This window comes from Drosophila tropicalis, unplaced genomic scaffold (assembly GCF_018151085.1).
Source record: "Drosophila tropicalis isolate 14030-0801.00 unplaced genomic scaffold, ASM1815108v1 contig_867, whole genome shotgun sequence".
Classification (NCBI taxonomy): Eukaryota; Metazoa; Arthropoda; class Insecta; order Diptera; family Drosophilidae; genus Drosophila; species Drosophila tropicalis.
The window spans coordinates 172,611-185,736 of NW_027173362.1; the positions used below are offsets into that span (position 1 = coordinate 172,611).

At 40.8% G+C, this 13,126-nt stretch overlaps 1 protein-coding gene across 5 annotated transcripts in view; it reads left to right on the forward strand.

Moving 5' to 3' along the window:
• Window positions 1-13,126, forward strand: part of Fas2 (fasciclin 2) — a 70,988-nt gene that overhangs the window by 48,085 nt on the left and 9,777 nt on the right. For all 5 annotated transcript variants that reach the window (XM_068298375.1, XM_068298380.1, XM_068298377.1 and 2 more), the window contains 4 exons: window positions 4,651-4,814; window positions 10,032-10,156; window positions 10,227-11,717; window positions 11,788-11,971. In XM_068298375.1, the coding sequence (XP_068154476.1) occupies window positions 4,651-4,814; window positions 10,032-10,156; window positions 10,227-11,717; window positions 11,788-11,971 (1,964 nt within the window). The remainder of the gene's footprint in view (window positions 1-4,650; window positions 4,815-10,031; window positions 10,157-10,226; window positions 11,718-11,787; window positions 11,972-13,126) is intronic.

Here is a 13,126-nt window from a genome sequence, read left to right on the forward strand (position 1 = left end):
TCGTACATGCATAGTAGCCCACTTCTATTCCCTACTATTTACCATAATAGCCCATTTCCTGCCCAATTTTTATTGCTGGCATGTGTTCCCTTAATTTGTTCCGTTTTGTTATTCTTTTAATTTTATGTGTTTTTTTGCATTTGCATTTTGCGGCCTCAACTCACACACACACACACACACACACACACACACACACCGTCAATCCATCCATCTACACATACAAGCATACATCATTTATATACTTAAATAAAGATCATTAAATGCCTCCGACTAATTTGAATAGTTCAAGCAAGCGATCTCATATCGATCTCTAGATGAAAATGCTTTAATCGTTGTATATTTGTGTAAACTAACTAACTGACTCATTAACGAGTTGAACTTACTTTCGAATAAGGCATGAATACATTAGTACAATCAGCAACAACAACCACAACAACAACATCATTCAATTGACAATCATATAGAATTAATTTTCAAATCAGATGATCATTGAGTTTCTTCAAACATTTCCAACAGGCAGTAGAAAATTCCCAATGGTTTCGAGTAAGAGGAAATACAAAGTTGGTGAAAAATCTTTGCATACGAATTTCCTTCACACATACATACATACATATGTACATAAGTATGTCGTGTAGAGTTGTTGTTGTGCTTGTTCTTTGACCAAAATCAAATCAAACATTGCACAATTGCTATCCCTTTTGCCTTCCATCTGAGAGACTATACAAACTCGACTACTCTCACGCTTGTGTACGTAAAAGGGAAATCGTGTTAATTAATTTACCTGGAGACTTGCAAAAGTCACCGAACGGCCCTCAAGCAGACCCACACACACACACTCACACGCTCACACACCCAGCCCCCACATTCCTGACTCGGACTATTGGCCCCCAATAGGCTCTTCCGCTCTTCCCTCTGTAGGTAGGTAGGTGCAGGTGCGTGTTATAGTACAGTAGCAACCAAACTGAAACTTACTATTTTGCGTGCCAATTAGCCTCGTTTCCTTGCTTAAAGTCAAACTTCTTCTTCGGTGTGGCCTTGTGTCACTTTTAATTATGGCTCCGAATTCTACGGCGTTGTGAGATTTAGTGGTGGCTACTTTTCAATTTACCTACATAACCACAAAATGAAATACTTAATTCAGCTCCAATGAGACCGGGTGGCAACTCTGGCGATGCTCCCTACCCATGAGCTGCACATTTGATTGCTTTGCGTGGGCATCGGCATGGATTGTGGTTGAGGAGAGTTTGGTGTGGTCTAGGTGGGAGGAAATTGGTGTGCAGGCCACGCCCACACAATACACAATAGCCTTTTTTGGATTCGCAATGCATACTTACAGGCGCGAAATGTAATTAAGTTCGCCAAAAACCGACAAAGCCTGTTATTCCCTCCCCTCGCCATCTGTCCCTGTATACCAGCAAAACTGGCCCATTGCCTAGCCACCAATTCCGCCCAGTCACTACATCCAGCCACTAGTGTATAGGAGGGTCTCCATAGGTTCTTTTTTTATTTTCTTTTCGGTGGTGGTTCCAGTTCTCGCTGTTTGATACTCACCACTCGAGTTAATTAAAGCGATTAAGTGGCATAGTTCTGCGGCCATGGGCACTGTTGGCATTCTGGCAACAACTACTCCTGGTTGAAGCTTGTAGTTCGGATTTGAGCATCATGACAGCCCCGGAGTTTTCATTTCATGTACAATTCCTGTCGGAAATAGAGTTTTGCTTCAAAATTGTATGCCTTTCTCTTTTCTAGTTGATGAATTATCAAAGGGTTGATGGAATTTTCTTTAAAAGACTCTCTCTTTATTCCAAACTGAATTTTATGTTCCAGAAGTTTGCTATAATCGATTAATCAAGTTTAGTTTCAAATATGTCGCCTTCAGTTCTGATTGGTTGAGAAACTCATTCCCCAGGTTATACTAACTTGAATTTAGTTTTTTTTTCAACTTTGAATCGGTTTTTTTTTGGTTTTAGCCATTCAAATGCCTTCGAATTGTTGCTACGAGTTTGGCTCTCGTGACTATATTATCTTTTGCAAATGGATTGCCAGTTGTTTGTTATCTTTTGTCGGCTTTGGCAATATTTGGCTTGTCTTGCCTTCGAGTGACTGAAAACATTCTACCACCATATGACGCGAGTTGGCCTACTCCTTAACCTCAGCTCATTGCGTATTCAATAACAACAACAACAACACCAAAAGCATCAGGCGTCATCATCAGGAGCAGCGGCAGCAGCGCAAATAACGCGACACAAATAGGGAAAATGCAATAAAAAGAAAAAAAGTATAAAAATTCCATAGCATACCCCAAGGGGGTGGAGGAGGAGCAAAGCCAAGGACAACGTCAACGTATTGTACCCAAGAGACAATCAAAAATTTGATTTTTACGTATGCGTAACGGGGTTTTCTTCCTCTTCATCAGCGGCTTCTGCTCCTCCCTTATCCTCCTAGGCTATGTTCTTCTGCTTACTTACTTTGGCGTTCTTCCCTTTTCATGTGTGTCCTTTTTTTTTTCTTATTTTTTAGATGCACGCCGTTTGGCGCAATATTAAAAATCCAACGCAAATATGCAGCGAATTTTTTTCTTCCAGCTTTTGTGTGTGTGTGTGTGGGTTTTTTTTTATATTTTTTTTGGAATTTGTTTTTGTTGCCCTTGCACAATGTCTTCATTCTTTCTGGCTGGCTGGCTCGACGTGGTCGTATTTCTCTCGTCGACAGCTTTTGTTAGCATAATTTTTGGAGAGTTTTCTATTCGCATGGGTTTTACCTCCTGCTCCTTTCCCATTTCCCTTCTCCTTCTCTTTGCCTTCCCTCTCGCTCTGTGTATGTGTGTGCGTGTGTATGCGCCAAGCAAATAAACAGAGGCAACGTTTTTGCATTTTATTTTTTGGTGTGTATTTTTTTTGGCAACAAATCGAACGCAGGTTGCGCACACACCGTCAGACACACACACCCACAACCACACGCCCACACACCCACACACGTACACTTTCAATATACAAAACCAATTACAATCGTAAAAACAAAAGTTGGCAAGAGACAAACAGCCAACTCGAGCAACGCTCCCTCATTTTCGGCAAAACCAAAGTTTCTATACTCTATAATCAAAGGGAAGAGAGATTTTGTCCGAATCTCATCTAGATAGTAAACAGGATTTGTTCCTTCATCAGTTGGACAAAAGCGATTGCTTCACAATGAATCAATCTTGTGGTTGATTTCAGGAACTAATCTTCATTAATTAGAGCAATCTACGAGGACTATGCCAAATAGCATTCCAGGCTATTCAAACAAGACCTTCCTTGATCGTGAATGCTTTGCAGAAAAAGTATAGATTAAAAACGCTTTAAAAGTTTAGTTTTTAGGATCACAAAATTTGAAGTTATTCTTTCATCTTAGTAGAGATTCCTATTGCAATGAAAGGTCAAACGAACAAGTATGAAAAGCTGCAATTTTTAGCACATTTTGTGCTCATCTTAATATTATATAGGTTCCTGTATCTATTAATACGGAAGTTTGCTTTAATTAGTTCTTTTGATAGTGACAAACATTTGGCCAAAAGTAAGGGAATCCACTTGGTGTAAGTGAGGTAGAGACAGCATAACGAAAAGCAGAGACGACAGGAAAATTGAAATCAACAACGACAGCGGCAAACTACGCTGAAAATATGCCAAGGCATTGCCTTATCCTGTTACCAAATCCTGCCAATCTTCCCCCCACCACACCCAACCCTTCGCTGCCCCCGGATGCCTCGGCCCGTTTTTGCCGTAACCAGCTGGACAAGTTTGGTATTTTCCAAAATAAACGAAAACGCAGAGAGAAAAATGGGAGAAAAAATAAAACAACTGTTCATTTGTGGAAAGTTTTCCATTTTGTTGACTCGTTTTTGTTTCTATTTTGGGTTTTCGTGCGCCTCTCTCACACGGACGGACCAACAACTGAAATCATAATCGTAACCGCTATGCATAATTAGTTTTCCATATTTTAGGTCCTTTTTTTCGGTTGCTCCTCGTTCGATGTTCGTTCTCGGACGATCAACAGAAAAAGTTTTTTAATTAATTAGTAGTTGGGGCAATATTTCGTCTTCTCTTTGTTTTATCTTTTAAGGCGAATGTTTTGTGCGTGTTTGTGACTCGAATTGAAAAGTTGCGAATTATTCAAAGCAAATTTATTTATCAGCTGATGCCATCTCAAGAAGATGATGATGACCTCATGTTTACCCTTAGAGTACCAACACACCAAGCAACACCACCCAACCACCTCCATTGCCGCCATCGAATGAAAGGAAAACCCTGAATGCAAATGCAATTTCCTTTTTAATTTTCTGTAATTGTTATGGTAAATTTCACGGCAAGGAATGTGCGTAGAAGAAGAATAGAAGGAAAAGTAAAATTTACATGCAAATAAGCAAAGCAACAAACACTTGTATACACACCCATACACACACAGACACACACACATACACATACAATTACATAGATACATACTTACTTACTAACAGCGACAATGCTCATAACAATTGTTATAAACATTATAATTATAGCAACAAAAACACGTACCAAGTTACTAATGCATTCGCTTACCCTTACCCTTCTCCTGCTCTCTCTCTTTCTCCATCTCTCTTTCTCTTTGGTTTATTTTGGCCAAAAATGTATTTAGAACGGGACGGAACCAACCACCAATGTACACGGAGACTTTGCCCGGCGAAAGTTTAGCTTTAATGATTACCTCATTGTCGGTGGAAATGGGTGGCAAATATTATTGTACAGCATCGTATGCAAATACCGAAATACTCGAGACAAGCGTTACAATTAAAACTTATGGTAAGTTTCAAAAATTATTCATATATGTATAAATTGTATTATTATTTCTAAGCACCGGCAACAGCTGCTGTTGCACACTCTAGAGAAATTGTGTCCAACAGTGAGGAATTTAATGGTTAGATCCAGTTAAGACCAGATTCTGTTTTCATTCAGAATCGACAACCAAAGTAAAACTTCACTGGAATCATAATGGTGATAATACCTTGCATACCTTGGGGAGCTTTAGTATGTTTTTTAACATTTTCAAGTGCTTGAATTGAATTCAATCAGTTGATCAATGCATCTGCTGATAAGAGTGTTTCTCGACAGTGTACCGGACACTTATAATCAGTAATGAGTCGCATGGTGTTCCTGTATGCTTCCTGTATGATCTTCGCAATATACTATGTAGACTACGCAGATTGGTGTAGCGTTACGCCCTCTAACTATGTCGATGGGGAGTAGTTATGGAGTCATTTTCTGGATATCCATTGCCGTCTCAGAGAGGCATTGAGAGCTGTAGAGTATTGCAATATCGTTGGTGTAGGAAGCTAGAATAACCTTTCTGGGACCCTCCAAGTGAAGCACATTTGGGTAGGGAAATTCTGCTACATCAGGGCAGTCACTTTAGGACGCTAGCCTATGGAACTCCAGCTCTCCTTTGGTATTAAGTCAAGGAGACGTTTCTGACCATAAGCTGACGTTCTTCGTTTGAACCTGGCGTCAGGTGATGATCTTTTTGCCAGGTGATGATTTGTTTAGCCATTAATTGGATCGGACTCTGGATAGCCAGGTTTTTGAGGAATTATAGGTTCAGTCTTAAACCTTGCTTTCTTTTGGGAACTGTAATTTGAAATTTTCTTTTAAACTAAGTAATAAAAATTGTAGAAAAATGATTCATTCGGTCCATTCGCATTTCTCAAGTGCTCACTGCTCTTGAGCTGCATTTCGAGTATATTTGTATGAGAAGGAGAGTATTGTAAACATATATAAACACAAAATTGATGCGCCATACACAAAGCAAAAGGATATCAAGAGCACGTTGCTCAATAAGCAGCAGGCACACCATACACACACACACACACACACATACAGTTAGCTGGCTCGTTGACTTTGCTGTTTCGAGCTGTGTGTGGTCCAAGTCCACAGAAGTGGCGCCCGACTAGAGACTTGGCTGGGGCAGGAAAAACTTTTACGAGATTGATTTTTCTAAGCAATTTAAAGTTGGAACTCCGCTGCACACACTCATTGGACTCTCTCGTTGTCGGTCCTGCCGTCTATTGGCGTGCACACGTATCCGCTAACAACTATGCTGCTTCTGCTCCTACACACATATGTACTTGTACCTGATCCTATTCCTCTTTTTGTTCATGGCTTTCTGACCATTTGCTTGCCTGTGCTAGTGTGCAAACAGCCAGGAACTTGGACAAGTGGTAACTCGGCCTCGGCACTGGCGCCAGGCTCGGCCTGCTGGACACCAAAGTAAACTCCATTGAGAGACATTCAATTGAAATCAAATATTTTGCTGCTTTACAATTTTGTTCCTGATATGAGGACAAAGTGCGAATTTCATACGGTGAATGAAAGGGGAAATGGAGAGATCAGCCCGATGTGTCTACCATGTCCTTTACCTTTGTTTGAGTTGGTTTGGTTCAATTTTTTTGAAGCAGGTCGAGCACGAAATCCGTATCGACCAGAAGACAATACCAGTGAAGAATGAAAACGAATTGGGGTTATGATTTCAATTGCAGTGTTGGACAATGCAATTATTGACATCAAGCTAATTAGTTCTTACGGCCAGTGTTGGGCGATTCTTTTTGAAACCGGAAACGAACTAACCTTTTCAATCCAATCCAATCGAATTCCCCGATTAGTTGGATTTAAAATGAAATCGCATTCCTCGTCTTCAGAGTCTCTTTTGCACCACAGAAACCAAACTGACCGAACTTTCAACAACACACAAAACCCCGAACACATAATATAGCAGTAGTTCGTTATCAACACCAATGCCGTTACGCCCCCTTCATCTTCCAGCTCAGTCAAGCTCAGCTCTCCTAGCTCAGTGGAACCTAACCAACCCGCAAGAACACCAACAACAACTAAGTTGTTTCAACGTTGACAAACTTACACAAGTTGCATTTAGTTAAGCAAATAAGCAGAGTAGAACTGTTGCCAGAGCCAGGAATGAAGAAACACTGAGACGAGGAGGCAAGAGTTGTAGGCGAATTGCAAGGATTTACTTTTGCAACAAAACCAAACACTTATGAACTGTTTGGGGGATATTTACAATGTATAAATATATTCACAGTCAAACAATAAAATTTTCGTACAGTCATCAGAGTTTAATTGCTGCACCGAAAGATCACTGAAAGCAACTTGGAAAGGTTTTTCTTACCAATTCCCAAATGATAAGACAGATTTAACTTTGATTTCCAACCCATCAACGAGAGACAAGATTAGACAATTGGACACTTGGACAGTTGATGTGAATGAAGTCCTGCGAGAATCGACAGTAAATGTAGTCAATCAATTAACATAGCTCTGTGCGAAGACTTCAATGAAGCACTGTATATCTGTGTATCTACTACTACTACCACTGTCTGTCTGTCTGTCTCCCAGTGGTTTACTTACATGTCGTTGTTGTTTGTGCCAGTTACAGCTTAATATTTCAATATTTATGCTTTTAATAAATGCATATGCTGAAAACAAACATCCGGTTGGTTGCCTGCCTGGTTGCCTGCATTTGTTTGCCTTGTCGAAAGCTCTTAAAGTCCTTTTGGCCAGCGGCAGGAGTAAACCGATCCGTGCCAACACGCCCTTATTGCCCAAGTGGTCCTTGGCTTGGCGCTTAGTCCTTGTGTTCTTGTCTATTAAATGTGAACGTTCATTAAAGACATTAGACCAAATTAGTGCAAATTCCGATTGTTGAACGGCATGCCAAATGTGAACATAAATAAATGATATTCCTGAAATATTTTCATCACAAAACAAACTAAATATGCATGCACAATACACAGGCATTTCTTTTGGCCAACTAATTCGAATAATTAATGCTAATTGAAGCTTTTTGTGTAACACACAAAGTCCAATGCATAGCCTTAAGTGGCAAAATCACCGAGACACTGGACACTGAGACACAAAAAGCAAACAAAATCCATATTAATTATTAACAAACAATCATTTGTTCGTGTAGATTGGCGTGTTTTACTTGAAAAGCCATTAAAACGAATGCAAAATCTTTGAAAATTCTTTTGGGTATATTGAATAATTGAAACGTCATGTACATATCGATGACTGATCGACAAGAAATCCGAATAGATCCGCCAGCACAGAGTCGGTGTGTGTGTCTCCTTGTGAACTTTAATTTTGGTTTTCATCATCCCTTCTGGCTATCCTTTTAGTGCAATCAAGCATCATGAGCGTCATCGTCTATCAAGGGGCAAGGCAATGCTCTGATACTTTTTTCCATGCTCTGCCGATGCTGCTTTTTTAATAACTTTTCCTCTGTTCTCGGTGTGGAGCAGCAGCATCCCCGAGACAACTTTTTCAATAAGTTGTTAGTGATGTCGTTTTTTGTCTTTCTTTTTCCCTCCCCGGTATATACGTATTTATGTATATATGTATCTGTATCTGTGTATGTATGTATGTATATACATTTTTGGAGCAAGTATTTCCGAGTATCCGGGCGCTCCTGACCAGCTTCGGTTGTGTCCTTGTTCAAACTAATAATGAAATCGTAAACTAGTTCATCGTTTTTTCTTTTTCTATATTTTTATCCTTTGTGTGTGTGTGTCTCTGTTGTTGGTGTTAGTGTTGCTGCCCATCAGACGTCACAGGGAAAAACCGAAAAGAAAAGCAGCGACTAGTGTTTGAACAACAAAATCTCACACGCTACGACAATGCAACAACAACAACAACAACATGCACATTGTGAGCTTTTTGGCTCAACTGAAAAATAAGGCAAAGAGTAAAGGGAAAAAAACAACGATAGAAGGAGAAATGACAGCAGCAGCAGCAACTTTTATTTATTTTATAGCATACGAAAGGGGGCAAAAGACAGAGGGAGACAGACAGAGCTACACAGGATAAGGCAGAAGGGGCAATACAAGGCAAGACTTACACTGCCAATAAAATTGGAAATAGAAAATGTTTTCATACAAACTTTCCATTTTTTTATTCTCCTCTTTCTCCTTGTTTATTTCATCCTTCTATACGAATTGGTAAATGCGGGTATACTTTATTTTGAAACTTAAATGTTTTGGTCATAAATCTAAGAAGCCAACCATTTCTCACAGGGTACAACAGCTTCTATACGCCAAGCAGAGTTGGCTTAGTCCTTTGGCCTCTCGTTTTTATTTCTATTTTCCTTCTTTCACCCTCTCTATATGCTTTGGGCAAACCAAAATGTCGGACATCAAGCATTTTGGCTCAAAAGATTCGATAGTCAACATGCAGACAGACAAACAGATGGCTTGTTATTACACTGATTTATAAATAAACTGCAAATATTTGAACTCCACACACACACACACACACACACACATTCACACACGGCCACGCCTTAAACGCCCATTAAACAATTTCCGTTTCTAACCATATTCGATCGCCTTCAAATCGTTTGAGTCCTAGAGAGTTATTTTAAGCAATTAACACCTTAAGGGCTAAGAACCCACACATTCTGACCATTAAAGGACCACACTAATTAAATTATGAGTTGACTTTGGTTAGCCAAAAATAATGCTAATTAATTAACTTGTCCGAAAACAAAGGCAGAGACAAACTTCTTGACCATTCAGTTTGCAACTTTTCAGTTAAACGTCTTTTGCCTTGATTTCCCTGCTTACTTGGCCAACTGCTTGTGTTCTATGTCCGGCTTCGACTTAAGCTACATCCAACTGGCCTGGCCCTGGCATCTGTTGGATGCTGTTTACATATTTGTATTTGTATTTCTATTTCTATTTGTATTTGTATTTGTCTTTGTGTGTGCAAGTATTTGATTTTGGAATTTTCAGTTTTGCAATTTTTATTCTACCCCATTTTTCTATGCCATGTAGCTACATCAATGTATATGTATGTCTGAGATTTGTTGGCATGCCGACTGGCTAACTGGCCATTGGGTAACGCCTCGTTAAAGGTTTTAACGGGAAAAATTTAATGTCCAAGTTATGCGCTTGAATTGTTGTTTACTCGTCCGGAATGTTGTCACCATTGTTTCTCATTGGCTGTTCTATTTTACAGTTGCCATTACCTGGACAAATGCACCGGAGAACCAATACCCCATCCTAGGTGAGGATTATGTTGTCAAGTGCGAGGTTAAGGCTGATCCCAATCCAACAATCGATTGGTTGCGCAATGGCGATCCGGTAAGTACAGTTTCTCCCAACCCTCGCACATAAGTAACTCGAACTCATTACGATATTCGATATGCCTTAGATCCGCACTGGAGACAAATATGTGGTGCAGACTCATGGTCTACTCATACGCGATGTCCAGGAAACGGACGATGGCATCTACACTTGCCGTGCCGCTGTCATCGAGACGGGTGAACTGCTGGAACGAACCATTCGCGTGGAGGTCTACATCAGTCCGGTGATCACACACTTGCCAACCACCTTGGAGGCCGTGGAGGGTAAACCATTTGCGGCCAATTGCACTGCGACCGGTAAGCCAGTGCCGGAGATAAGCTGGATAAAGGATGCCGCCCAACAGAATGTGGCCACAGCCGATCGTTTCCAAGTGAACCCGCAGACGGGTCTGCTGACAGTGAACTCGGTGAGCCAGGATGATTATGGTACCTACACGTGCATAGCCAAGAATGCCGCCGGTGTGGTTGATCAGAAGACCAAGCTGAATGTCCTGGTGCGTCCATCTATCTATGAACTGTACAATGTGACGGGCGAGAGTAAGAAGGAAGTTGCCATCACCTGCCGTTCGAAGGGTCGTCCGGCCCCGGCCATTACATTCCGTCGTTGGGGCACCGAAGAGGAGTATGCACCCGGCATTCAAGACGACGACGATCGCATTGTCCTGGAGACCTATTACAATGAGGAGCGTGGCGAGAGCTCCGGCACCCTGCGCATTGCCCGCTCCCAGCGTTCAGACGACGGCCTGTATCAGTGCATTGCCCGGAATAAGGGTGACACTGCCTACAAGACGGGACACATCACAGTGCAATTCGCCCCCGACTTTACCCACATGAAGGAACTGCCCCCCGTTTTCAGCTGGGAGCAGCGCAAGGCGAACTTGAGTTGTCTGGCCATGGGCATACCGAATGCCACCATCGAATGGCGCTGGAATGGACGCAATATCAAGGATCTGTATGACACGAATCTACAAATAGTTGGCACTGGCCCACGCAGCGATCTCATTGTGCATCCCGTGACACGGCAATATTACTCGGCCTACAAGTGCATTGCGACGAACATCCATGGCTTTGCCGAGCATGACATGCAACTGAAGGAGGCACGCGTTCCCGACTTTGTTTCGGCAGCAGTTCCCCGTCAATTGACAGCCACGACCATCACCTGGGACATTCGTGGTCCTCCGACTGAATTGGGCTTGCCCATTTTGGCGTTCAGTGTGCAATACAAAGAGGCCTTGAATCCGGATTGGTCGACGGCCTTGAATCGCAGCTGGTCGCCGGACTCACCGTACATTGTGGAAGGACTGAGGCCACAAACCTTGTACAGCTTCCGTTTCGCTGCACGCAATCAAGTGGGACTCGGAAATTGGGGTGTCAATCAGCAGCAGTCGACGCCGCGTCGATCGGCCCCAGAGGAGCCGAAGCCATTGCACAGTCCCGTCCAGAACGACAAGGAGGAGCCGGTGGTTGTCTCAGCCTATTCCGATCATTTCGAGTTGCGTTGGGGTGTCCCGGCCGATAATGGTGAACCAATCGATAGTTACCAGATCAAATATTGTCCGGTAAGTAGACATTTCATGGTCATGATCGAGATCAAGTTTACATTTTGCATCATATCGTATCATATCATAGGGCAACAAAATGGCAGGCACTTGGACCGAACTGGAGAATCGATGCCACACTGTCGATGTGGTCGAGACGACATCATACGAGATGACCAATCTGAATGGCAACACCTATTATCGCATCGAGCTGAAGGCCCACAATGCCATTGGGTATTCATCGCCAGCTTCTATTATTATGAAGACGACACGAGGTGAGTCTGATTCTGCTAATAATAATCTTGGCACATTGCTGTACTCGGCCGGCTTCAATTCCGGCGTCAGTTCGCTACACAAACATCTCACAACAACAACAACAACAACATCAACAATTACAACATCAACAATTACAACCATCACAACGCTGGCCACAACAATAAGCATAACATTACTTAGTGTCCTAGCCACCTCGATGTTAGTCTAAAAAACAACAACAAAAACACATACCACAACCAATCAAATCAAATCAAATCAATCAAATCAATCAAATCAATCAAACCAATCAAATCAAATCAATCACCATAATCAAAAAGAAACAAATATCCTGCAATCGATTGATCGATTCGATGCGACTCGATTTACTTATCATACATATAGAATCAGTTCTATCTATCTACCTATCTCTCTCTCTCTCTCTCTCTTTTTACTTGCAAATACATCATGCACATGCATACATATATGATGTTATATGTATGTGTGTGTGTGTATACATATAACAAGATATATATCGTCTAACTGTTTTATAGCCCAGCATATATAAGATATATATATAAATATTAATATATATATATTTAAAAGAAAAACCAAAATGAACTATCATACATTTTTTGCATACATTTTGTGTAGTGTTTTTCTTTTTGCTTTTCATCGGGAAACCTTTTTCTCCCAAGTACTCAGTGTAAGAGAATTTTTCAGTTTTGAAAATTTAATTTACATTTTGGAGCAAGAATAACATATATAATTATTGTTTCTTAATTTGTTTAGTTTTCTTTTTCACTTTCATTTGTTTTTGCCAAAAATTCAAAATCCTTATAATTTGTGCTGCATGCTTTTGGGTTTTTTTTTTCTCTCTTGTGTTTAGTTGAGTTGATAAGAAACAATTTTCATTTTGCTCAATAATATACATACATACGTATATAATCTTAGAGTTAAGTACATTCCAAGCGAGTTAATTCAAGAAATCAAAGAAAAAAATATATATAAATAAAACTCACTCACCAAAATCACCTGAAAAAACAACACTGAGACAAAAGAAAAACCACACAGAGAAAACTGAATTACCAAAAGTATTTACATGTCTCTCAAAAGGCATTCTACATGATTGGAATTTAGAAGTTCCTTCATAAGGATCAAAGAGGCGATTGTCGAGG